General features: G+C 54.3%; 1 protein-coding gene across 1 annotated transcript in view; it reads right to left on the bottom strand.

The window, feature by feature from the left end:
- The window catches only part of TMPRSS4 (transmembrane serine protease 4), a 38,426-nt gene extending 17,115 nt beyond the window's left edge, over positions 1 to 21,311 (bottom strand). Inside the window, exons 1-2 of the mRNA XM_062197610.1 lie at positions 21,213 to 21,311; positions 172 to 205 (exon numbers count right to left, since the gene is read on the bottom strand). Coding sequence (XP_062053594.1) covers positions 172 to 205; positions 21,213 to 21,311 — 133 coding nt within the window. The remainder of the gene's footprint in view (positions 1 to 171; positions 206 to 21,212) is intronic.
- Positions 21,312 to 24,149: the final 2,838 nt, after the last annotated feature.

Here is a 24,149-nt window from a genome sequence, read left to right as displayed (position 1 = left end):
ATGGATGGATGGATGGATGGATGGGTGGACAGATCGATGGATGGCACCCACAGCATTAAGCATTTCGACTTTGGTGGTGGTGATGGGGGCGCCCAAGAGCGGTGTAGTGACCATGGAGTAACCGCAGCTCGGAGGCTGAGGCGGATGATGGGAGGCCAGACCTGAGCTTACCGATGCCATTCAGGGGTTGGTCGCTGGCGGGATCCTGTAACGGAAGGAGAGACGGTGAGTTGAGTGAGCACACTTCTCGGGCTGGAGCTAGCGGTTCCTGGCTCTCATTTGCATTCCCTTTATCCCGCGGAATCTAAGTCAGGAGTGTGTCCGAAATCTAAATAATTGGTGCAAAATGAAACATCCACTCGGGTACCCATGTGACTTGGTCTGGCTAGTTCACTAATTGTGGCAACTGTAGTTAGCCATTGTGGAGACAGCTGGTGGCTGGGTTGTGTGTGTTGCTGGTTTCGCAAGATGATTCTGCTCGGTTGTCTGTTTTTTGTCAAATTGTCTATTTTTTTTGGACACACAGTGCTAACATTTATTACTATTTACAAGGATTGTGATCCAGAGAATAGGTCACAGGGGCTCAGATATCATAAAGGAGAAAGTGCTTGGGATTTTTAAACAATGTTGCAGGGATGACCAGGCCAGAATGGAACTAAAGGGGACAGTTTTTAAAACGAGCCAAAATTCACAGCACATAATGAAAAACACTATGAACCAGAGTCAGAGTAAGTGCCCCATGTTAGCCCTGTAAGGAAGTTAACTTTTGAAACGATTCTCGTGGAAGTCAATTCAGTCTGTCTGACAGCCTGCACGTGAACACTTAGATGTGGCCATCCTTACAGCTGATGGAACTCCAAGTCATCGTAATGCCTATTTCTGGAGAAAGTTCAAGTGTCTTAAGACAATGAGCCCAGGCCGGCGCTGTGGCTCACTAGGCTAATCCTCTGCCTGCGGCACTGGTACTCCGGGTTCTAGTCCCGGTCGGGGCGCCGGTTCTGTCCTGGTTGCTCCTCTTCCAGGCCAGCTCTCTGCTGTGGCCCGGGAATGCAGTGGAGGATGGCCCAAGTGCTTGGGCCCTGCACCCACGAGGGAGACTAGGAGGAAGCACCTGGCTCCTGGCTTCGGATCGATACAGCACTGGCCATAGCGGCTATTTGGGGGATGAACCAGTGGAAGGAAGACCTTTATCTCTGTCTCTCTCACTGTCTAACTCTGCTTGTCAAAAACAAAACAAAACAAAAACAAACAAACAAAACCACAATGAACCAACACCACACAAATTTGATGAAAGCTGCGAATGTGTCTGAGATAAACATGGGCGGCGCCAGGGTTGTCTGTTTTTACAGATATTGTATTTCTGTGACTACCTGGACACTTCACAAAGGCGGATGCAAAGTGGCTACTGCTGGCCAGAAGATGCTCAATTGCATACTCATCAGCCGCAGCGGAAAGCTCTGCACAGACAGCAGAACGCCCACAGTTAGAGACGCCAACAATAGCAGGCGCTGGTGCAGGTGTGAAGCCACGGGGACGCTCAGACCTCGGTGCTGGAATGGAAATCAGCAGAGACCTTGGGGAGTGGTTCGACGGACTCTGCTAATGGCAAGCATGTGACTACTCTGTGATCCCATGACCCAGGAATCCTGCACCAAGATGTAACCATGAGGAATGAGTACATGTGTCTGATATGAGATCTGTACACGGATCCGCAGGATAGTCTTATTCAAATAGCTGAGCATTGGAAAAGCTGCCAGTCACTGGTGCAGTACAGAAACAAACGTGGTATACTTTACAATTGAATAGAATTCATCTATAGACAAGAACAAACCAATGCTAAATGCAATAGTGTGGATGAATCTATAGATACAAGGAAGAAAAGAAACTAGACACAGAAAAGGATGCTCCGTATGATTCTGTTTGTGAACTTTAAGAGGCAAAGTTAAGGTTACGTTGGAACAGTGGTTACTGCTCGGGGAGGTGGGGCCAATATGGGATGGAGCCCTCTGGGATACTGGACAGCGTCCACTTTACATGAACTGTGGGTGTTTGTATGTGCAGGCACTCACTGAGCGGTGTGCTTCAGATATGACTGCTTTACTCAATGCACGTTATACCAATAAAACAGACAAGCAAAAGCACCACCAAGAAGCTGCCAGAACAAGACGATGTTTCTGGGAGAGCGGTGCTGGGCCGCCATGACACTTGAGCACAAATGCACACAGAGGCACTTCTTGGACTTCTCACACCCCTGCCTGGCACACACAGGCACACAGATCGCCTGCAGGAGCTGCTCACACGCACAGCCCCTTTCCTGCCAGGCAAAGGTTAAAGGAGGAAGCTACCCACGTCCACAGCTTCTGAACCCTTCCCTCACTCTCTGTGCCTCCCAGGAAACTCTGCTCCTCCCCTTTCCCGGGCTAGCCCAGGCTCTGGCGTGCCTGCACTCCGCTCACCGTGCAGGGCTGCAGCCAGGGACTTGCCTGCCCGGTTGTGCTGAGGACAGGACGGCCTGGGCGGGGGCTGGAGGGGCCGCACGACCCTGTACTTTGCTTGGTGGGAAGTTTTCCAGTCTCACCCAGAGTGAGAGGGCCTCTGCTAACCACTGGGCGGGTACTCCAGGTTGGGGGGGGGGTCCCTGGGTGCTGCCTGCTGCATGACTAAGCACGGTGGACCCAGCAGTTGGTAGGAGGAGGACGTGCCCCTTCCTCTCTTCCCTGGCCCCAGTCGGTCTGCTGGGGACGCTCACAGTAGGTCTGGCCAGGTGCTGGAGCCTGCTGGACTGGGATACGGGCTCTGTGTCCTGCTAACTGTGTGCCTTTGGGTGAGATCCTCAACCTCTGAGCTTTCAGGTGCACCCTCTGGAAAGCAGGGAACTCGCACCTGCTCCTAAGGGCTCCAGGGAAAGTGGAAAGAGCCAGTGCTCCCCAGAGTGCTCCCTCCCTGCTGTCCTTGCATCTTCTGTGTGTCTGCAGGGTCTGGCATAGAGGGAGAGAGGTCTCCCATCCGCTGGTTCACTCCCCAGATGGCTACAACAGTCGGAGCTGCACCGATCCGGAGCCAGGAGCCAGGAGCTTCTTTCAGGTCTTCCATGTGGGTGCAGGGGCCCAAGCACTTGGGCCATCTTCTACTGCTTTCCCAGGCCATAGCAGAGAGCTGGATTGGAAGTGGATCAGCCAGGACTCAAACCAGCGCCCATACAGGATGCTGGCACTGCAGGCAGTGTCTTTATCTGCTACGCCACAGTGCCTGCTCCCTGGCTCAGGTCTTTTTCACAGCTCTGCTCATGTCAGCAGCCTCATTTCTAGTCCTTCTTTCTTCTTAGTGCCTTTGTATCCTCGGAGTTGAGCATCGGGTTTCTACCTGCTAAGCATTCAAATGAACTGAACTGGACCCTGGGCTCTGCACTGCGCGAGGTTCACCCCCAGCCGTCATCACCAGGGCTGGACAGAGGGGACCACCTCCGGGCTGCGGATGAGGACACACTGGACCTTGCACTGCACGTTCAGGTAATGGCCAAGCCAGCATGACTTACACAGTTAGGAGGCAGCCGTTTATCAAGTCCTTTCACCTAATTCAGTCAGGTCAGTGGTAAAAAGGATCACTGTAACCATCTGGTAGTCAAGCGGTAGTCAAGTCAAGTCAAGTCAAGTTAAATCGTTACTAAACTAAGGAACCATACAGTGGTGACATTGTCCCAGACAATGCTCCAGGAGCTATGGATTCGAAAACAAATAAGAAACCATTGTGGCAGGCTAGAACACCTCTACCCCACGACAGTTGAGGGTTGCATTCCAGAGAAGGGTGAGGGTATGGGGAGGGGACAGGCCACAAGCAGCTAAACTAGAAATCGAAACCAGAGAGGCATGGGTGCTACGCAGAGAGTAAACAGGGTGAGAGGAGACAGCTCCCCGGGGGCAGACTCAGAGTGGGGAGAGTGGAGGGGAGGGGTCAGGGTGGTCAGGGCCACTCTGGGGAGGTGACACCGGAGCTGGGCCTTGCATGACAAGAAGAAGCCAAACAAGCAGGAAGAAGCTGGGGTCCTGGAGGAACTGAGTGGACAGGTGGCAGAGAGATTCCAAACAGGGTGGTGTTTGACACCACTTTGGATGCCTGCGTGTCATATTAAGAGTGCCTGGTTCGAATCCCCGCTCCTCTGCGTCCAATCCAGCTGCCTGCTAATGCATACCCTGGGAGGAAGCAGGGAGTGGCTCAAGTACTTGGGTTCCTTTCACCCATGTAGGAGACCCAGATTGAATTCTGGGCTCCTGGCCTCAGCCTGGTCCGACCCTGGCTGTCGCTGGCATTTCAGGAGTGAACCAGCAGAGGGAGGATCACTCTTTGTTGGTCTCTCTAGCTTTCACATAAAATAGATAAATAAATATAGAAAAAGAAAGATTCCATAGGTGTTTGGGAGACAATGATTGGGCACTCTTGGGGTGTCTGCTAAGCTGTGTGGGTTGTCTGCTGAGTCACAGAAAGTTGGAGGGGACCAGGGTGGGGTGGGCACTCAGAGCATCCACCAGTCATCCTTCTTACCACGTCTACTTGTGTGCATCAGGGTGCTTCCAAAAGTTCATGGAAAACAACGCATGTTTCTTTTGGTGCAAAAATTTTTTTGAAATCCGTGCCTATGAGGAGTCTTTGAAAAGCTCATGCAAATTCATTTTATATAACAACGACACATGGATTTCAGAATTTTGTGCACCAAAATAAACTTATCTTGAAAATCCATTTTCCTATGACCTTTAAAATATTTTTATTTTGTTTATTTGAGAGGCAGAGGCAGACAGAGACAAAGAGAAAGAATTCCTATCTGCTGGTTCACTCCCCAAATGCTCACAACAACTGGGCCAGGCCCAAGCCAGGAGCTGGGAACTCAGTCCAGGTCTACTTGCAGCAGGGACTCAACTACTTGAGTCATCACCTGCTGCTGCCCAGCAAAGAAGTTGGAACTGGGTGTGGAGCCAGGCACCCCAATGTGGGGTGCAGGTGTTTCAGGTGGGGTCCTAACCACTAGGCAAAATGCACCCCATGCAGTAACCCCACATGTGCCAATGTTAGTTGAAGTTAGCAAGATATTCAACAAATATTGTACCCCTTTGATGGGCCTGGAATTGTGCTGGAAGCTGAGGCACAAAGCAACAAAGGAGGCTTAGAGCCTGCACTTTCTGGGCCCTGGATTCCCCACTCTGGAACCTCAATGATTCAGCACCGATGGTGGTGACCCCTCGCTTGTTCCCAGTTGCGACCCACTGAGTCATGGTTGTGGAAAACATTCCATTCCTGTTTGCAAGCAAGAGAGGGAGAAAACGTAAACCCGTCACGACTGTCAGCAGAATGGTGGGCCCTGTGACTCTCCTGTTAGTCACTGCACCCCTGATGTCTTCTGAGTGCATGTGAGTGGTGAGTTTTGAATAAGCACACATGAGCTGAAAGAGGAAGTGGACAGGTCTCGGGCTTAGGACTCAGTCTCGGGTCAGCCTTCATGAAGCTGACTGTGCTGCAGTCACACCGTGGAATGTCGAGCTGTAGTCAAGGCAAACGAACTACAGAGACACAAGACAGTAGGATGGCATTAGCAGTTGAGTATCTGGGGAAAATGTTAAGTTCCCAAAGACTACATATAGCACAGAATCTCATGAAAAAGCAAGGGAATGATGATCATGGCATTTGGGATGAAGTTTACCTTGGCGGGTGGCTTCTAGAGTAGTTCCTAGCCTATCCAAGACATACGGTCAGTATCTGTTGAATTAATAAATAAAAGAGACTTGTCCACTGGCCCTGGCAGGGATGGATGTGTGAGATCAAGGGATCTCTTGGCTGGAGGTAGGTTACTAAATTCTAGCTTTTCTTGGGGATGGTGGGCTGATGGAAGCTTACTACATTGCTAAAACCAACTAACCAGCTTGCAACTTACAATGGTCCTGATATGGACCAAGAGTGAAAAATGTCATGAATCAGTGGTGGGCATTTGGCCTAGTGACTAAGATGCCAGTGTTCCATATCAGAGCGCCTGGGTTTGCTTCCTGCCTCTGGCTCCAGCTTCCTGCTGATACAGACCCTGGGAGACAGCAATGGTGGCTCAGGTCATTGGGTCCTTGCTAACCATGTGGAGACAGGATTGAGATTCCAGTTGAGTGGGAGGGAGGGAGGGGATATCAATGTGTTCTTAGAATTATATCTATAAGCCTCAGGGAAGAGTTAAGGAGAGAACGGCAGAGGGAACTCCATGCAAATTAGAGGGTCACTGTGACCTATGTGGAGGGTGTGGACGGGTACAACTCAGGACCCCAGCAGAAAAAGAAATCAAAGGGATATAAATTGGGAAGAAGGCAGTCAAATTATCCCTATTTGCAGATGATATGATTCTATATATAGGGGAACCAAAAATCTCCACTTATAGACTATTGGAACTCATAGAAGAGTTCCAATAAAGTGGCAGGATATAAAATCAATACACAAAAGTCAGTAGCTTTGTTTACACAGACAATGCCATGGCTGACAAAAAATTTCTAAGGTCAATCCCTTTCACAATAGCTACAAAAAATCAAATATCTTGGAATAAATTTAACCAAGGATGTCAAAGATTTCTACGATGAGAATTACAAAACATTAAAGAAAGGAATAGAAGAAGACACAAAAAATGGAAAAATCTTCCATGTTCACAGCTTGGAAGAATTAATATCATCAAAATGTGCATACTACCAAAAAAATTTACAGATTCAATATGATACCAATCAAAATGCTAAGGACATTCTTTTTTTTATTTGACAGGTAGAGTTATAGACAGAGAGAGAGAGAGAGACAGAGAGAAAGGTCTTCCTTCCATTGGTTCACCCCCCAAATGGCTGTTATGGCCAGCGCGCTGTGCCGATTCAAAGCCAGGAGCCAGGTGCTTCTTCCTGGTCTCCCATGTGGTGCAGGGCCCAAGTGCTTGGGTCATCCTCCACTGCCTTCCTGGGCCACAGCAGAGAGCTGGCCTGGAAGAGGAACAACCAGGACTAGAACCTGGTGCCCATATGGGATGCTTGTGCCGTAGGTGGAAGATTAACCAAGTGAGCCATGGCGCCGGCCCAGGACATTCTTTTTAGATATAGAAAAAATGATGCTGAAATTCAATGGAAACAGGAGATCCTGAATAACTAAAGACATCTTATACAACAAAAACAAAGCTGGAAGCACCACAATACCAGATTTCAAGACATACTACAGGGCAACTATAATCAAAACATCCTGGTACTTGTACAAAAACAGATGGAGAGATCAATGGAACAGAATAGAAATGCCAGAAATCAACCCACACATCTATAGCCAACTTATCTTTGACAAAGGAGCTAAAATCATTCTCTGGAGCAGGACAGTCTCTTGAAAAACTGGTGCTGGGAAAACTGGATCTCCACATGCAGAAGTATGAAGCAAGACCCTACCTTACACCTTGCACAAAAATCCACTCAAAATGGATCAAAGACTTAAATCTACGACCCGATACCACCAGATTATTAGAGAACATTGGAAAAACCCTGCAAGACATCGGCATAGGCAAAGAGTTCTTGGAAAAGACCCCAGAGGCACAGGCAATCAAAGACAAAATGGACAAATGGGATCACATCAAACAGAGAAGCCTCTGCACTGCCAAAGAAACCCTCAGCAAAGAGGCAACCTACAGAAAAAGAGAAATTATTTGCAAACTATGCAGTTGATAAAGGACTAATAACCAGAATATATAAAGAAACTCAACAACAAAACAACCCAGTTAAGAAATGGGCAAAAGAGGCTGGCGCTGTGGCATAGTGGATAAGGCTGTTGCCTCTAGTGCCAACATCCCATATGGGCACCGGTTTGAGTCCTGGCTGCTCTATTTCCAATCCAGCTCTCTACTATGGCCTGGGAAATCAATGGAAGATGGCCCCAAGTCCTCGAGCCCCTGCATCTGCATAGGAGACCCAGAAGAAGCTCCTGGCTCCTGGCTTTGGATCAGTGCAGCTCCAGCTTTTGCAGTCAATTGGGGAGTGAACCAGCAGATGGAAGACCTCTCTCTCTCCCTGCCTTTCCTTCTCTCTGTGTAACTCTGACTTTCAAGTAAATAAATAACTTATTTTAAAAAAAGAAATGGGCAAAGGACTTAAACAGGTGTTTTTCAAAAGAGGAAAAGCAAATGCCAACAGATACATGAAAAAATGCTCAGGGTCATTAGCTTTCAGGGAAATGCAAATCAAAACCACAATGAAGTTTTACCTCACCCCAGTTAGAATGGCTTTCATACAGAAATCAATAAACAACAAATGCTGGCAAGAATGTGGGGAAAAAGGTATCCTAATCCACTATTGGTAGGAATGTAAACTGGTATAGCCACTGTGTAAGATGGTATAGAGATACCTCAGAAATCTGAATATAGACTTACTATAATGACCCAGCCATCCCACTCCTGGAAATTTACCCAAGGCAAATGAAATCAGCATATGAAAGAGTTATCTGTACCCCCATGTTTATTGCAGCTCAATTCACAACAGCTAAGATATAAAATCATCATAAATGCCTGTCAACTGAAGACTGGATAAAGAAATTATGGGATATATATATATATATATATATATACATATATACCATGGAATACTACATTTTTTTTAACAGTGGTTAAAAAATGTTAAAAAAATGAAATCCTGTCATTTGCAACAAAATGGATACAACTGGAAAACGTACTGAGTGAAATAAGCCAGTCTCAAAAGGACAAATACCATGTGTTCTCCCTGATCTGTGAGAACTAATGGAGCACCTAAAAGTAATCTATAGAAGTGAAATTAATACTTCAAGATGCAATGACTTTGAACTTGTCTCGACTGTTGAGGAACAGTTTTTTTTTTTTTTTTTTCCATACTATTTGTTGAACTATTTACTTAGTGTAGAGGTCATTGTACGTCTATAAAGTTAATTGAAAATAGATCTTAGTGAAAAATAAAAATGGGAATAGGAGAGGGAGGAGGAAGAGGGGTGGTAGTGTGGGTATGGTGGGTAGAATCACTATATTCCTGAAGTTGTGTTTATAGAAAGCATGAAGTTTGTATTTCTTAAATAAAAATTTTCTGGGGGAAAAAAGAATTGCTTCTACAAAGCACATTGAATCTGTTAAAAACTAATTAAAAATTAAAATAAAAAAAAATTAAAATTGAAATTTTTAAAAAGAGAGATCCCAGTTGGTCTTGCTTCAGCTATTGTGGGCGTCTGGGGAGTGAAGGAGCAGACAGGAAGTCTCTGTCTGTCTTTCTGTCTGTCTGTCTGCCTCGAGAATAAAGAAAAGTAATGAATCAAAGGCTATGAGTCACCCACTGCTGTGCACCCCAGATTCAAACAGAAAACACAAGCGCCATGCCTGGGCGGGCTTCGTCCTACGGCCGGTGAAGCCACCGCCGGGAGGCTGGAATCCCGTATTGGAGCGGCTGAGTACCGGCCACTCTGCTTCCTAACCAGCATCCTTCCAGACAACGCGCCTGAGGAGGCACCGCATGCAAGACCAGGCTGGAGTTCCCGGCTGCTGGCTTTGGCCTGGCCCAGCCCTGGCTGTTGGGGAGTGAACCAGTAGATGGAAGACCTCTCTCTCTCTGTCTCTCCCCATAAATACATAAATAAGCGAACCTCACCACCACCATCTCTGGGCGTGCCGAGAGGCCTGAGGAGGTCAGTCGTCCTCACCCAGTTCTGCCCTCAGTGCTCCCTTTCAGTGGCTTTTTCTTTGACTTCTCGTGAAGCTTCTGCACAAACGTGTTGGACACACAGAGGTCAAGGAAGGCGAGCGGCTGAAGGTCATGGGTGTCGGGCTAGTGGGCAGGGCAGAGGTATCATTCAGGCCTGTGCAAGAACACTGGGTCCTTCCGTGTCAATGATGTTCTTGTAGGACAGGAACAGGGACTTAGGGCAGCTCTGTCCTCTCTCAGCCCAGATGCAGGCCAGGCTCCATGTACTTTGTGGATACAATTCTAAGAACATAATGGTTTTCTCTTCCTCCCTCCCGCCAGTCCTGGGAAAGGGAAGAATGGGGCTGGGAGGTGCGGGGCCCTGGGCCAGGTTCAATGGCCCCCATTGCCAGGATAGGTCCCTGCCCTGGTCTCCTGAGACCACCCCAGGCAACTGCCCATTTTCAGATGAGAAGACTGAGGCCAGAGAGGGAGAGGGTCTTGCCCTGGCATTGATGGGGGAAAGGGGACATGGAGAGGCCACCAAAGACCATCAGCTGCCTCCTGCTTTGCTGGTGACATCTTTGTTTATCCCCAGATTGAACTCAGCCCCTGGCCACAAGCGCGGCAGCCCAGCCCAGCAAGTGCAAGCCCAGACGTGGGCCCTGCTGTTTGCGTCTGCACTGCTGGCTGGGCGGCTGTGGGCTCTGCTGATTCAGTCTGCCGCAGAGCCCTGACGCACGGGTCTAGCCTGCGCCCCACCTGCAGCTCACCTGGGACGGAAGCCCTGCTGCCTGCAGTCCGTGCGGGGGCAGGGTGGGGATGCCCAGCTCCTGGGGCCCAGGAGGGCCCAGGCCAGAGGGAGTGGGTGCCAAGGGGGCATGGAGAAGTGTGTGTGTATGCTGTTGTGTGATTGGCTCAGACTTCTCCCTCCTGGCTTCTTAGCCATCATCGGCAGCAGAAAGACGTTAAAGCAGGACCCCAACGTGCAGGCCGAGCAGCACTGTGCTAGCTGCCCTAATAAAGCGAACAATGCCCTTTGGTCATAAATACTGCCTCAATTCTCAGAACCCTAAAAAGTTACCCCCAAACCAAGACTCCAACCCTAGACGGCATCAGAGTTAATCAGTGTCTGGCCAAGCTGCTGGGCCCAGTGGGCTGCTCCCCGTCTCAGTGGGCTGCTCCCCGTCTCAGTGGGCTGCTCCCCGTCTTAGGAACTCCTTGGCTAACCGCCACTATGTGGGGCTGGGTCCTTTGACTCACCACTCCCCTCCAACAGGGCCTTGTTGCATGTAATTAGCCTGTGCCCAACACGCAGAGATGGCTGTGCCCGGTGGGAAGGCACGGGCGCCTCTGAGCAGCTCGGGCTTTGCAAAACCATCCATGGACCGGGCAGGAGACCCACCCCCCTCCTGGGGCATTTCAGCAAGAGGACGTGGCACCCAGGGGGGGCTTTACTGGAACCAGCACCCTGTACCCTCTCTCCCTTCAGGTTTGTAACTCTCTCACCGGGTGCTCCTCCAGGGACCCGCAACCCCCCCAGAGAAGCAGCTGGTTGAGCTCTGCTCCGCTCTGAATGGCAGGCAGACGTCTCAGGGGCCTGCTTCCCGTCGAGCTCAGAGATGGCGGAGCCGCACCCAGTCAGCTCTTGTTTGCAAATGGGGCATGGACTAGCCTGGTGCTAGTCTGTTCAACCAGTCTAGGAAGGAGGAGTTCTCCGCCAGCCTCCAGCACACCTCACAACCTCTGTTAATCACGAGGGCCCTCTGGGTAGTGGGAAGCAGATGCAAGGGTTAACACCCTCACAAGGCAGTGGGCAGGAGCTGCACCGGCTGCCATGGGCTGAGGAAGAGACCCACCCCCTCTCTCTGCTTTCCTTGCCAGGCAGCCTGCCCTGGGCCTTGCCTCTCCTCCTCCATGCAAGGCCGACTTTGGAAGAAGGCAGTAGGGGTGGAGCCGGGAGAAAAGTAGGGGCACAGCCAAGGGGGCTTTCTGGCCCTGCTGCCATCTATGCCAGCTCCAGGATCCCATGGGGGCCGAGGCCCGCACTTCCCGGGGTCTCCTGGGAGGAAAACCCAGAGGCCGAGATGCTGCTGTTGCTAGGAGGTGGATAACAGGTCCCTTGAGGCTCTGGCAGGTGGCAGCCAGGTTGCTGGCGCTGGTGGGGAGAGAAACCCAGGGGAGGGGGTGGGGAGAGCTCCCTGGGCGAGCCAAGGGACCCAGGGCTGCTCACAGTCGGATCGGCAGTGGGTCTCAGCCTCGGCTGGCTCCGTGCTCCTGTGAAGGGGTCTCCCACTGCTCTCACCCCACCTGTGAGCAGCTGTGACCACCCCCCGGAAGCTGAGACAGGCAGTTGGATGCATTCACCTGGTTGGCAAGGAGAGCCTCAGCCATGACAGGTAAGGTGATGAGAGCAGAAGCGGAGGGGTGCACTGGTGTCTGTTTCCTAGGGGAGCCTGGCTGTGGGCAGTAGCCCAGAGCACATGGAAGGTTCCAGACCTGTCTCCAGGCAGGACCACCCCCAGGGCAGCCTGGGGCACATACAGGTGGACCCCAAGCTCTCACATGTGGGTCAGGCGGGAGGCGTCCTGCACACTCTGTCTTCGGTGGAGGCGTCCTTGCACACGGCGCATTTTTCTTTAGCTCTAACCTCAGTCTCGGCTGCTACATTAGAATTCATTTTGCCTTGTTCTAAGCCACATAGGTGCTGACCTGCTGGCAATCTGAGCCCAGAACCCGGCCCCCATCCCAGCATATAATGGCTCTAGGGCAGGGCCTGGGGCGGACAGGCGGTGTCAGGTGGCTGCCATTATCCTGCTGCCAGCCTGCTGTTCAGCTCCCAGCACTGAAGGTTCAAGCTTTGTGTTTCTGTACGGCCCAAAGGGAGGGTGACAGGTAATGCCAGGTTCACAAATGGAGGAGCTGAGGTACAGATCACATGGCAGGGCAAGGTGCAGGGCAGGTGCGGTGCTAGTTCTGCAGACCCCCTGGCTCCCCGTTGGAGGGCCTTGCTCCGGGGGACACTGCAGGGAGCCAGAGCACTTGCAAGTCCCTCTCAGGGGAAGCAGGCCAATCTCTCCCGCCTGTCTGACTTTTCAGCAGCTCTACTTTGTCCAGCTTTCCTTGTGCCCTAGGGTGGTGGGCCCATCTGAGCTCACCCTCCCCTCCCGGTGGGATCTGAATGGAGGGGAGGGAAAGGTGACTCTGCCTTTGTGCCCCTGAGGGCGGTGCTTGGCCAGTGATTGTTGGGGACCTGGAAGAACCAGCAGGGGTCAGACCGCAGGGGTCAGGCTTCCAGCCTGGTGCAGACCCCTGGATCCTACTGAAGCTTAGAAGGGGTCTTGAAGCACTGCCACTTACCTGAGCCAAAGAGCTGCCACCCAGGCTGTGGTCTGAAATTCACAAAAGAATTCCTCGGAATCACCCCTGTCTCTGGAACAATGTTACAATGCCCTAGACTGTCTTTTAGCCGGCAGGGAAGGAGGATCTTGGGGTTAGAGGGTCTGGCTCCTCTCCTGACCTGCTGAGCAACCTTGGGTAAACCAGCAACGTCTCCTGGACCCGGCCTCATCCTCTGGAACGTGGGTGTGAGAAAATGAACTTCACAGGACAAGAGTGAGAAAGGCTGCGAGATGCTGCACCTGCTAGGGACAACACACCTCTTCAAGGCTGCTGGCACCCGTCTGGCCCACTGCCATCTTGGTTTGTCTTTGTGGTTCTGGGAGTCTCAGCTGCTCTGGTCAGAAGGGGGCTGTCCTCTGGTCTTGCTCCCCCTAAGCAGGCACAGTGGCCCCAGACCAGTTCAGTTCCTTCCCAGGCAGGTGGTGCTGGGCAAGTTGATGAATTTTTTCTAGGATGCAATCTACGTCTTAGGGTTGTTGGTGAGGGCCAAACACAATGATGGACGTGGCGTGCCGTGCTCGGTGCTTGAAGCATAGTGGGGGGATTGGTAAGTGGAAGTGGAAATGAGTCCCCTCCACTCTGGGCACCCCAAACTCCACCCAGCGTTCAAGGAGGGCCTGCATTGTGGCTCCGTACGAGGACAGGGTGGAGCAGTCTCACTTGTTCTGGGTGCTCCGGCGACAGCTGGCCTCTGGGCACCTGCTGTGGCTGCTGCGGCCGCTTTCCTGGCAAAGTGAGGCCTCCATGTCTGCCCCGTGAGCTCTGAGCTCAGCCTCCGTGCTGCTTGCGAGACGTCTCTGTACGCATTGCTGTGCTGTTGCATAACCCAAAGTGAGGGCTCTCACCGCTTCCCTGCCCACTCCCAGACCACTGTGAGGGCTCCCGGAAGGCCTTCCTGGCTGGGCTGCCCTTGGCCAGAAGAGGCTGCGCTTTGCGGAGGACAAGCCTTGGATCCTGTACTCTGAGTCCGAAGCCCACTTCTGTTGCTCACCAGGCAGATGCTGTGGGCAAGTGATTTATCCACAGGGTACCTCAGCGTGGTGTGTGTGTGTGAAGGAGAGAGAGAGACTCCTCGTGATTCCCTAAAACACGCATAGCACATAGCACACTGCCCGGTGCACAGTGGGAGTGCACTAGCTGTGTAATAATGATAATTAATAATAATCATCTATCATCCAGTGAGGAGCAAGAGGCAAAACCCTCGTGCCCATGCAGCATCTATTCTACTATTTTTATTAATAATTAATAATAGTAACATTAAAATAGAACCTGGTCAGGGCTTGTCATAGAGGATGCTCAGAAATGATTCATTATTAATGGGCAGGAGCTTGGAGAGGACCTGGTGTGAATGGAACAAATGCTAGCTATTTCTGGGATTTCTCAGGCCGAAGGGCCTGACTTCAGGGTGGGAAGAGAGTGAACTAAGTGCCTCTGGGGAGGGTGACCAGGGCAGTAAGGGGACCTACAGGGACGTTCTGGCGCCTCTGTGAAGGCTCCCTGCAGGGAGGGAGCACACGCAGGTTAGAGACGCAAAGGCGCTCTAAGGACAAGGACAAGCACTTCCTTTCCAATCCGTGTGGTCGTCCCGAGGACGCATGCGGCAAGTCATGGCCAAGCCTTCCCCTGCCACAGGGTACACGGCTTCCAGCAGCCAGCGCTTCCTGGAAACAGACGATGTGTGTGCAGAAGCCAGGGGGCTGCAGGTTGCTGCAGAGACAAGGGCAGAGCCAGCAAGGGCTCCTGGGGGGATTCTGAGGGGTGGGGGTGGGGGAGCCAGGGCCTGCCAGGGGAGAGACCGGGCAGAAGTAGGCGGGGCCGCAGGCCTTGCCAACAGGCATCTCTGGTCTTTTCCGGGCTTGGCTTCTACAGCAGATAGTAGGAGGGCAGAGTGGGGGAGCCACACCCCTTGCAGGCCTCAGAGGGTCTCTCCTTGGGGTCTGTGATCCTGAAGAGCTCTTCTGGGACTTCACGTCTGCCCCAGGCCCGGTCCGTTCATATAAGTTTCTCTCTGTAAGTCACTTGTCTGACCTCCACCGTCTCGCACTGACTTGGGCTTCTCCCCTGAGCAGCACTGGGTGTGAGCCGCGGAGCTCTTGAGATCATGACGCCTGAGATGGTTCTGCCCATTGGTTTTCCTTTGACCTGGCGCGGCTTCCCCCTCTGCGAGCTTCGGTAGTTAGCGGCGGACGGGTCTCCTGGCACAAACAGCTGTACCGCAGTCTTCACTCCCTGCATACTTGGGTAGGAGCCACGGGCCTCCAGGAGGGAAGTGGGGCGTCCTGTTTCTGCAGGTGCCGGTGGTTGGGGGTCCACCTCTTGGGGGGTTGGCAGGAACTCCGGAGAGGGGCCTTTGTCAAGTCACTAACCTGTCTGTGCCTTGATTTCCTCGTCGGTAGACTGGAGAACACCCTGTGTCAGGTTGGGGCGGAGCTTCCCCAGCCATGTGGCACTCGATGCTTAGGCTGAAGACGAGACGCCACCGCTGTGGCTCGTGCTCTCTAAGCCTCCCAGGGGCTCCTTGTTGTCAGGGGAGGTCCTCCCTGGGCAGTGGCCATGCATTCCCAGATGGTCCCCGGCCAGTGGCTGGCATCCTCAGGTGGATGCGTGCCTGATCTGCCCGTGGAAGGGGCAGCGGCTTAGCCTGCTCCTGCTCCACCCAGGCAGTACCCGGATCAGAGGGCCTGGATTCTGCACACTCTTCTCTGAATCTCCCAACAGCGTCTTGCTAGTACCCAGCACGTAGTAGAGGCTCAGGCAACACAGGAGTGAGTGAATGAATGAACAAATGAGTATTATAGAAGAAGCAACTGAGACAGCAGGGAGTGCCTAAAGCATGCCAGCGGCAAAGCCCAGCCAGTCCGATGTGCGAGAGATTTTGTGACGGAAGACACGCGGCCACCCCTGGACAGGTGCCGGCTCACTCTGTCACCTCTTCCGTGAGTGTTCCTTTTGTCTGCCGCCTGAGGAGGGTTTCCGGTTGCGTGTAGATTATGCCAGGAAGCTGGACGATGGGTGTCCCGGGCGCGAGGGGCAGGGGTTGTGGTTTTGAGTCTTGTTTGCAAATTTCTCGTAATCGGGAAAGTTGACAGGAGTGGCAGGTGGGGACATGGAGCTGAACACATCCCTGGGGATTGCCACCTGGGCTCTGCCCTCCCCACCTCTTCCCTCCTACTTGGGTGTCCGGGCAGGCTGGGGCCTGTCCCTCCTCACCCCCAGACACCCTGGTTACATCGCTGGTCTAGTCTGGTATGTTTCCAGTTGAACCTGAACTTTGTTTCCAGTGTCAGAGAGATCAGAAGCTGGTAGAAGGGGATTCAGGCTCTGATCACTTATCTGCCATCCAGTGATGGGAGCTTCACAGATTTACCAAGGGCCTGCTGCATCCAGGCCCTGAGCTAAACCACAGAGACGCCATCTGCCCTGTTGCCAAGAAGCTCACTGTCAGATGGCAGCAGGTTTAATGACCACAGTGGCACCCTGCACCTTTCATGCCGGGGGAGTCCACTGCCTTGGGGAACCACTGCTTGGGGACCTGGAGTGTTTTACTGGGGCTGACGTTTTTATCTGAGCAGGAGGGAGGGCGGAGGGCGCAACAGGTGCTTGGGAAACTTGTGTCTTCAGCTTGAGGTCAGTCTTGCTGCCTGCTGTCCTGGGCTGTTCCCGGGACTCTGGGGAGCTGCTGTCTGGGGTCCCTGAGCCCTGTTTTAGGTCTGTTTTTCTTCTCATCTCCCTGCCTGGACTGGTCTCTCTTTACTTGCCATGTTCAGTGCCCCAGATCTCTTAGGCAACCCCAGGGGCTAGGCTGGCAAGCGCAGGGCTCTGCTGCGGGTGTGCTGAAGGGAGGCACAGGGGAGGAGAGGGGCCTGGGACACGCAGGAGGCCTGACTCCTCGCCCCCTTCTCCAGGCCGCACCAGGCACAGGCCAGGAGGGAAGAGCCCAGGGACAGGAGTGTGTGCTGCTTCTCCTTTGCTCCCCCTGCACCCCTGGCTCCTATACAGCCCTCAGGCCCGGGGTCCTGTTGCACCTTAGCATGGCCTCTGTCGTGGGCCACCACGAGTCTGTGGGATCATCTGGTGAATGTCTACCCTGACCCTGCGGACCTCTAGCCTCTGAGCTCTGTGAGAGCAGGAGCCAGGTCTTTCTCTCCCCAGCAATCATGTGTCTAGCGCCCAGCACGTGTGAGGCCCACTGCCCTTTCGTGGAATGGATGAGCGGAGCTGGACTGCTTTGGGGGTGGGGTGGCTGCACCAAGTTCCCCATCTGGGCTCCACTGACCTCCAGGGTGCAGTGGGGACCCTGAACCTGAGCTCCATGGGGGGCCGGACCTCAGCCTGTGACACCTGTGTGCCCTGGGCCCTTGTCCCCACACTGCCACACTGTCATGCTGTCTGCACGCAGTTCCCTCTGACTGGAGCAAGTCAGCTCAACCTCAAGAACTCATGCAAACACTTTCTCTTCTGGGACAACTTCCCAAGCACATTAGAGAGACTCCCCTCTGCTCCAAGGGTAGCTGTGACCCCTCCCCATTGTCCTTGTCACACTCTCCTTTCTCAGTGCCTCCAGGGTGGGCCCTCCTTTCACTTAGAGGCTGGCCAGTGGCAGGTACCTGGCTGCCTGCAGCTTCTTTTGGGGGTCACAGCGACATGAGGTCCCTTCAGCCAGGCAGGGAGGGTCCTGGCAGAGCAGGCAGGAGAGCGGCCTCTCTGCTCTCTTGCCCACTAGGGTCTTGCCTCTGCCTGACTTTCAGTTTGTCCCCTGACCCAGGATGACACCAGCAGGGCTCAGTCTGCGGAGGGCCCTGCACGTGCTCCCGGGTCCTGGCTGCCTCACTCCTGAGCCCCAGCGCAGCCCAGCCAGCCCGCTGGGTCTGCACCAGGCTGCCAAGGAAAGGAGGGGCCTTAGGGAGCTCTCAGCAGAGTGGCTGGAAGGGTTGGATAGACCAGGTGCTAACTAATGCCCCTGTGCTGTGGCTTGAGGAGTGTTTGTAGCCTCGGGGGTGGGAAGAGGTCAAGGCTAGGATGGTCAGTTATAGGATGTCTGACTTCTCCCCAGGCCTTGGCTACAGAGGAGCCATCCGGGACACCTTCCCTTCCAGGACAGACGGAACTCTGCTCTCTGTCCTGGCTGTGTCCCCAGCTCCAGCACTCCCAGCTGAATGGTGCCGGGAAGAAGCCTTGTTAACAACACTCTGCAGGGACTCTGCCCTGCTGTCCCCAGGAGGGGCCTGTGAGTGTTGGAGAGGCTGGGAGGGGAGGCTCGAGGAGTGCAAGGTGGCAGTCCTCTCCCGGGGCTGGGAGCTGTGGTGGTCCTGGGCTCGTGCGAGTGATCTCACAGAGTCATTGGGCACAGCTGGTTTATGGTAGTTCAGGCACCAGAAGCCTCCTCTGTCCCACCCTGGAACCCCAGTCCTGAGCCCTGCAGCCTGTGGGCCACCACCTACCCTCCCTTCCTGGAGCGCAGAGGCTCAGGGTCGCCTGCGCAGCCACAGTTTCCCAGAGAGGCTGCCTCTCAGCCCGTGGTTCTTACGTGTGTTCAGGGCTTCCTGGTTCACAGCACCACTCCTGCCCTCTCAGCCTCCCCACCGACCCTGTGTGCGCACCTGCAGTGCCTTGGGCCTTATTCTGCCCATTTTGCAGAGGGAGCCCATGTGTGTCCAGGGACAAACACCTCAAACGCCCAACTAAGGCGGGAGCTGGCCTCCTGCCCTTTCGGTTCTGCAGTTAGGGCTCAGGTGATCCGCCCTGGAGGCTCCTCCTGTCTCTGCCACTCTCCAGGCGGTGCCCCAGTGTGCTCAGAGAGCCTGCAGCAGCTCCTCACCTGCCCAGAACCCGGGGACGCAGCTGCCCTGCACACAGGCTGTCTCCCCGTGCCGCCTTGGACGGGGAAGCAGGAAGCTGGGGCTTTGGTCCTGGCTCGCTGCCCAGGTAAATCAGGCAAAGCCCCTCCGCTTCCTGCCCCCAGCCCTGGAGCCAGTGCTTTGCCAGCCTGTGCTAAGAGTGAAGGGAAACACTGGGGCTGGGAGTTGGGAGATGCTCACCTGGTCACCCAGGGGCCCTGCAGCGGGGCAGCCGCTCCCCCTCCCGTCTCTTCCCCTCCCCTTTCACTTGGGTGCTGCATCCTGGCCAAGGATGGGAGAGAGGATGGGGCCTATCTCTGGACCCAGCTGCTGCCTGTTCCCGGCTGGCCCTGCTGTCCTCCGTGGACGGGGGTGGGGGTGGGGTTCTCTTGGCCCTAAGGCAGCGGAGATGCCCTGGGTGCTCCGAGGAGGGAAGAGACCAGGTAGTGGCCACAGACACCGGGCTTGTGTGGAGGGATCTCTGCACCATTTCCTTTACAAAGTAAAGGAGTCAGTTTCCCAGGGGAGGCAGAGAGCCACTGGGGTGTCCAAAGAGCCCCTGCCCTTGGCAAAACAGTGCCAGTCTCCAGCCAGACTGCTAGGCACTGGGCCAGAGAGCACCTAGCAGGCAGGCAACGGTGAGAAAGGTCAGCCCTGGCCTCAGGCCGCAGCTCCCTTGGTGCACGGGTCCAAGGCGGCCACTGCCAGTGGCGGGAGAGAGCAGGGCAGGTGGGCACAGGCCATGTAAAGGGCTGGGTATGGGGGTGATTTGCTTGTGACCCCTTTTTTGAACCTGCAAGGTGTTACAGAATTTCAGCTGATGGCCTCTTGGACTGCTTGAGGAGCTCTGTATGGGGGGACCCTCCCACCCCCACTCCCCACCCCCAGTCTTGGGAGCCAAGGCCCCCACACTCACCATGCTGACTCTGTGATCTTGTGATCTTGCAATGTCCTCTGCAGCCTGGAGCCCAGATCTGTGACCCAGGGTGGGAGGAGGGGTTCAGGACCAGGGCCGGCAGGTCAGAAATCCCGGTCAGCACCGGTTGGAGGAGGCCCAAGTGCAGGGCAGGCCTTGGTCCCTCAGGGCCAGCATCCCTGTCCCCCTCGCCAGCCAAGCCGGCCACCTCCCACCGCTGTATTCCAGGAGTGAGTGATTTGGGGACTGCGGGCAGGTCTATGAAATCAACCCCACAGGTGAAGTTGCCAAACTGGAATGATTATGCGTCTTGTAACCCGACACCCGTCTTAGGGGCAGGACCCACACCTGGAGTCATTCACCAGCTCCTGGAGCCCTTCGGCCTCAGAACAGGTGACACACCTGAGATGTCATAAAAGCCTTCCCGCCTGAATGGCTTCCACCCAGCTGGGCGTTGGCTGAGGGTGATGTCAGAGCTGAGTTCTCTCTCCCTCTCTCCTCTCTCGACTTCTGTCTGTGTGGGTGCTTTGGTTTGGAGCTGTGTGCAAAGTGGAGGGGCCCAGGGGCTGGGCTGAGGGAATTTTCTGCTGAGTAGGAGGGGATGCCTGCCACACGCGGAGCAGCAAGCCTGGGAAGTGCACAGAGAAGGCAGCCTCTTCCCTTAAGAAGGCGGGATTGGAGCCAGCGTGTGGCACAGCGGGTTAAACCACTGCCTGCAACCCAGGCATCCCATATCAGAGCATGGGTTCAAGTCCCAGGTGCTCCGCTTCTGCTCCTGCACCTAATGCTTGGAAAGGCAGAGGAAGATGGCTCAAGTGTTTGGGCCCCTGCCACCCACGCGGGAGACCTCGATGGAGTTTCAGGCTCCTGGCTTTGGTCTGGTCTGGTCCCCTGCCATGGTGGCTGTTTGGGGAGTGGACCAAACATCTCCTCTCTCATCTCTCATCTCTCTCTCTCTCTCTCTCTCTCTGTAACTCTACTTTTCCAATAAATCTAGAAGGGGGAGGAGGAGGAGGCACAGGGGGAGGAAGAGGAGGTGAGCTATGATCTCTTTCCCAGGAGTGGAACTGTCAGTGCAGGGCTAACAGGCAGAGGACCACAGCCAGCATCCTGCCCGAGGGTCTCAGGCTTAACCTCCGTGAAGATCCCCGTGGTGCTGCAGCGATGGCCCAGGCCTCCTCTCCTCTATGGGGTCACTTCTGATTCCCTGGCTGGGGCGTATGCAGGGGGAAACCTTGGAAGCAGGGCCCATAGAGTTGGAAAGGACTTGGGTACCTTCTCGTGTTCTATGGAGGGCAGTTAATGGGCTTCTGAGCAAATCCTAGCCCCTCCCAGCTGTGCCCCTCCCAGGAGCCCCTCCGTGGGGCACATGGTTCCGGCTGGCACCTCTTTATTCACAATCCTGTGAGGTCCATAGTCCATGGAGACGAAGCAGTGTTTGGCAGAGCTGGGGTGGCACTGGGGTCGCCTCTCGCCGCCAGCCATGTGAGCAATGTCTGAAAGCCCTGGGTATGTGGTTTGGGATGACCCGGGTGATCAGATCTCAGTGAGCCACATGGCCTTGGGCACACGAGCAGCAGGGACTTGAGGCTGACCTCCAAGGGCCTCTTGAGCCAACACGGCCCCAAGCCCCTGCCCACTCTAGAGCAGCGGCCTTTGTTTCAGGCAGACGAGAGCCTGGGACCTGTGAACAGGTGGTTTCAGGTGCTGGGCTGTGAAGATCCAGGCAGAGCCATCCCTGAAAGGGAGGTGGGGTGGGGAGAGGTGAGTGGGCCACCCTGGAGCAGGCCTTCCCTTGCTTTGGTTCCAGGGGTTTGCAATGCCTCACCTGGTGCTCAGGTGAGCCAGGCACGAGGTAGCTGCCTGGGCTGGAAGGCTGCTGGGCACGGCTTGGGGGGGAGGGTGTGGTGACTCAGCCCTCCTGGCTCTAACTAGGGCCCCAGCTCCAGGCTGGGTCTTGAGCCTGGGGGGAGGCCTGAGAAGGAGGCATGTGGGCAGGTCTGGGCAGGGCCGCTGTGACGCCTGCCGCCGCGGGGAGGTGGCCTGCAGCTCGCAGGTGCCAGGTGTGAAACTGCATCACTGGGCGGCAGCCTCAGGTCTCTCGTAGCTCCCTCCTGCTTTTCCTTCCTTTTCTCTCTCTCTTTCCCCAGCAATGTCTCCTCCTCCTTCTCCCTTCCCTTGGCCTGTGTCAAGGTCAGAGGCAGCTTCAAAGCCCCTCCCTGGCATGACCCCTCCCGAGGCTCTGGGGAGGCTCCTAGCAACTCGAGGCCCTTAACCAGTCTATGTGTATTATAAAAAATCTGTGCATGCATCTCATAAATGTTTTGCACCAAAATAAACTTTTAATATCATTTTCCCAAGAACTTCTTGAAGAACCCTTTTTTATTCATGCAGTTGTATTTTTGTGTAAGTTTTGTATAAGTTTCCTTTTTTGGCATTCCTTTCCTGAAAGAGTGCTGTAGAACGTCTGAACTTTAGTCCTCACACAACCTGGGTCACCTTTGGTCAAGAGCATGGGCTCCAACAGCCTGGGGCCCTGTGCCCTCGTCTCAACCCCCAATTAGCTGCATGACTGGGGTGTTTTAGTTAGTCCTCCTGAACCCTGCCTTCCTCGTCTACAGAGTACTGACCTCATTTAATAGTACTGACCTCATAAGGTTGTTATGAACACTGAACGAGATAATCCACGTGTTGTGTCTGCCACTTAAAAGACACTCGGTGAGCGGAGCTGTTATCCCTGTGCATCTCACAGGCCGTGTGTTCACTGAGTGACTGTTAGAGCCCATTCTTGTGCCAGCTGTGCATACATACCTCATAGTCTGCCAGGGGAGAGAGGACCCAGCCGTTAAAAGACGTTCCAGTTGAGATAAAAGGAAAACTCCAGGGGACCTCGGGGACTCTGTCATCTGCCACCCTTCTCCCGCCTCCCTCTGTCCTTTTTTTTCCTTCAGTTTTTCCCCCTGGGACATTTTCACCTAGATACATAACTTACAGGGCTCTGTATTAATTGCTAGCTGTTTCTGATTGTGCATTTGATGTGCATATCAGCAAGCAGTCACCCGCCTGCCCATCCATCCACCCAGGCAACAAGTATGTTCTGGGATGCCCTCAGACAGGGTGGTGGGAGAAAAGCCGGCCGCTCCTGCCTTGAGGTGCCCAGCCTGCCTCCGCCCCGCGCTTCTTCCCCTGCAGAGCCTCTGAAGACACAGGGCCCCTCACTCCTCCTGCTCAAGCGGTGTCCTGGAACAGACAGCGTCAACACCACCCGGGAGCCTGTTGGAAAAGCCGAGTCCCAGCGCTCACCCCGCCCCAGCGGCAGTCAGCGTGGCAGGGGCCCCAGCTGACTGGCATGCACCTTGCAGTCAGAGACACGCTGTTCCAGATCTCTTCCCACGCGCAGGGGTGGGGTAGAGGCTGTTATTTCTGGAGCAAGCTGAATTCAGACACCGGAGCTCGACACGGATAAAACCCCAGGTTGCTCCCAGCCAGCAAGAACCTAAACTTCTTCCTTTTGGATCTTAGGAGTCTGAGGACAGTTTCAGCATCAGAGCCTTTGGTCCAAGCCCCTTGAAAGATACTCTGTAGAGAAAGGTGCATGCAGGAGCTGGCTGAGCCTGCGCCAGCCATGCCAGGGGTCTGCGGCACGGTGTGTGTGAAGTGTGTGCCGTGCGGGGATGTTGAGGGGCACCCAGCTCAGCAGGAGACTCTTGGGCTGTCCTTGCCCCCAGACTATGAGAAGGATGGATCTCAGTTCCTGCGTCCAGACCCCTTTATCTTCAGCCGGAGGGACTTTGCAGAGGCCCCAAGAGTGCCGTACACAGGTCCTCTGCATGATCCACGCATCTGTCCACACATGATCCACGTGTGTGCCTTGTAGCAGAAAAGCCCTGGCCTCCCACAGCTCCACGGTCCTGGATCCCAGGCATCGGATGGCGGCTTTGAGCACCGAATAAGGAGACCTGACTTCTGCCCGCGGACATGAGGGCCTGGCACACGGAGCGAGGGCCACGTGTTCATGCTTTTTGCTGCTTGTGGCTTCTCAGGACTGAGCATGCCCTGCCATTCTGTCAATCACTGCCAGCCCCAGCTGAGGTCACACAGGTGTGGAAGGGAGCAGCTGCCCAGCCCGCCGGGGGTCATAAGAAAAAGGCTGGCGCCCAGCCCACAGCGGGCCTGGGCCTCCAGCCCAAGTTTAGGATTCTCAGTTCTTTTTTTCGGTTCTTTAATTTAAAGTTTATATAACTTCCTTGAAAGAGAGAGACAGAAACAGACAGACAGAAGTCTCCCATCCATTGGCCGACTCTGCAAATGCCTTCAAGAGTC

Source organism: Lepus europaeus, chromosome 7 (assembly GCF_033115175.1).
Source record: "Lepus europaeus isolate LE1 chromosome 7, mLepTim1.pri, whole genome shotgun sequence".
Classification (NCBI taxonomy): domain Eukaryota; kingdom Metazoa; phylum Chordata; class Mammalia; order Lagomorpha; family Leporidae; genus Lepus; species Lepus europaeus.
The sequence above is the reverse complement of the archived record's forward strand: the minus strand, read 5'-3'. Positions and strand labels throughout refer to the sequence as shown.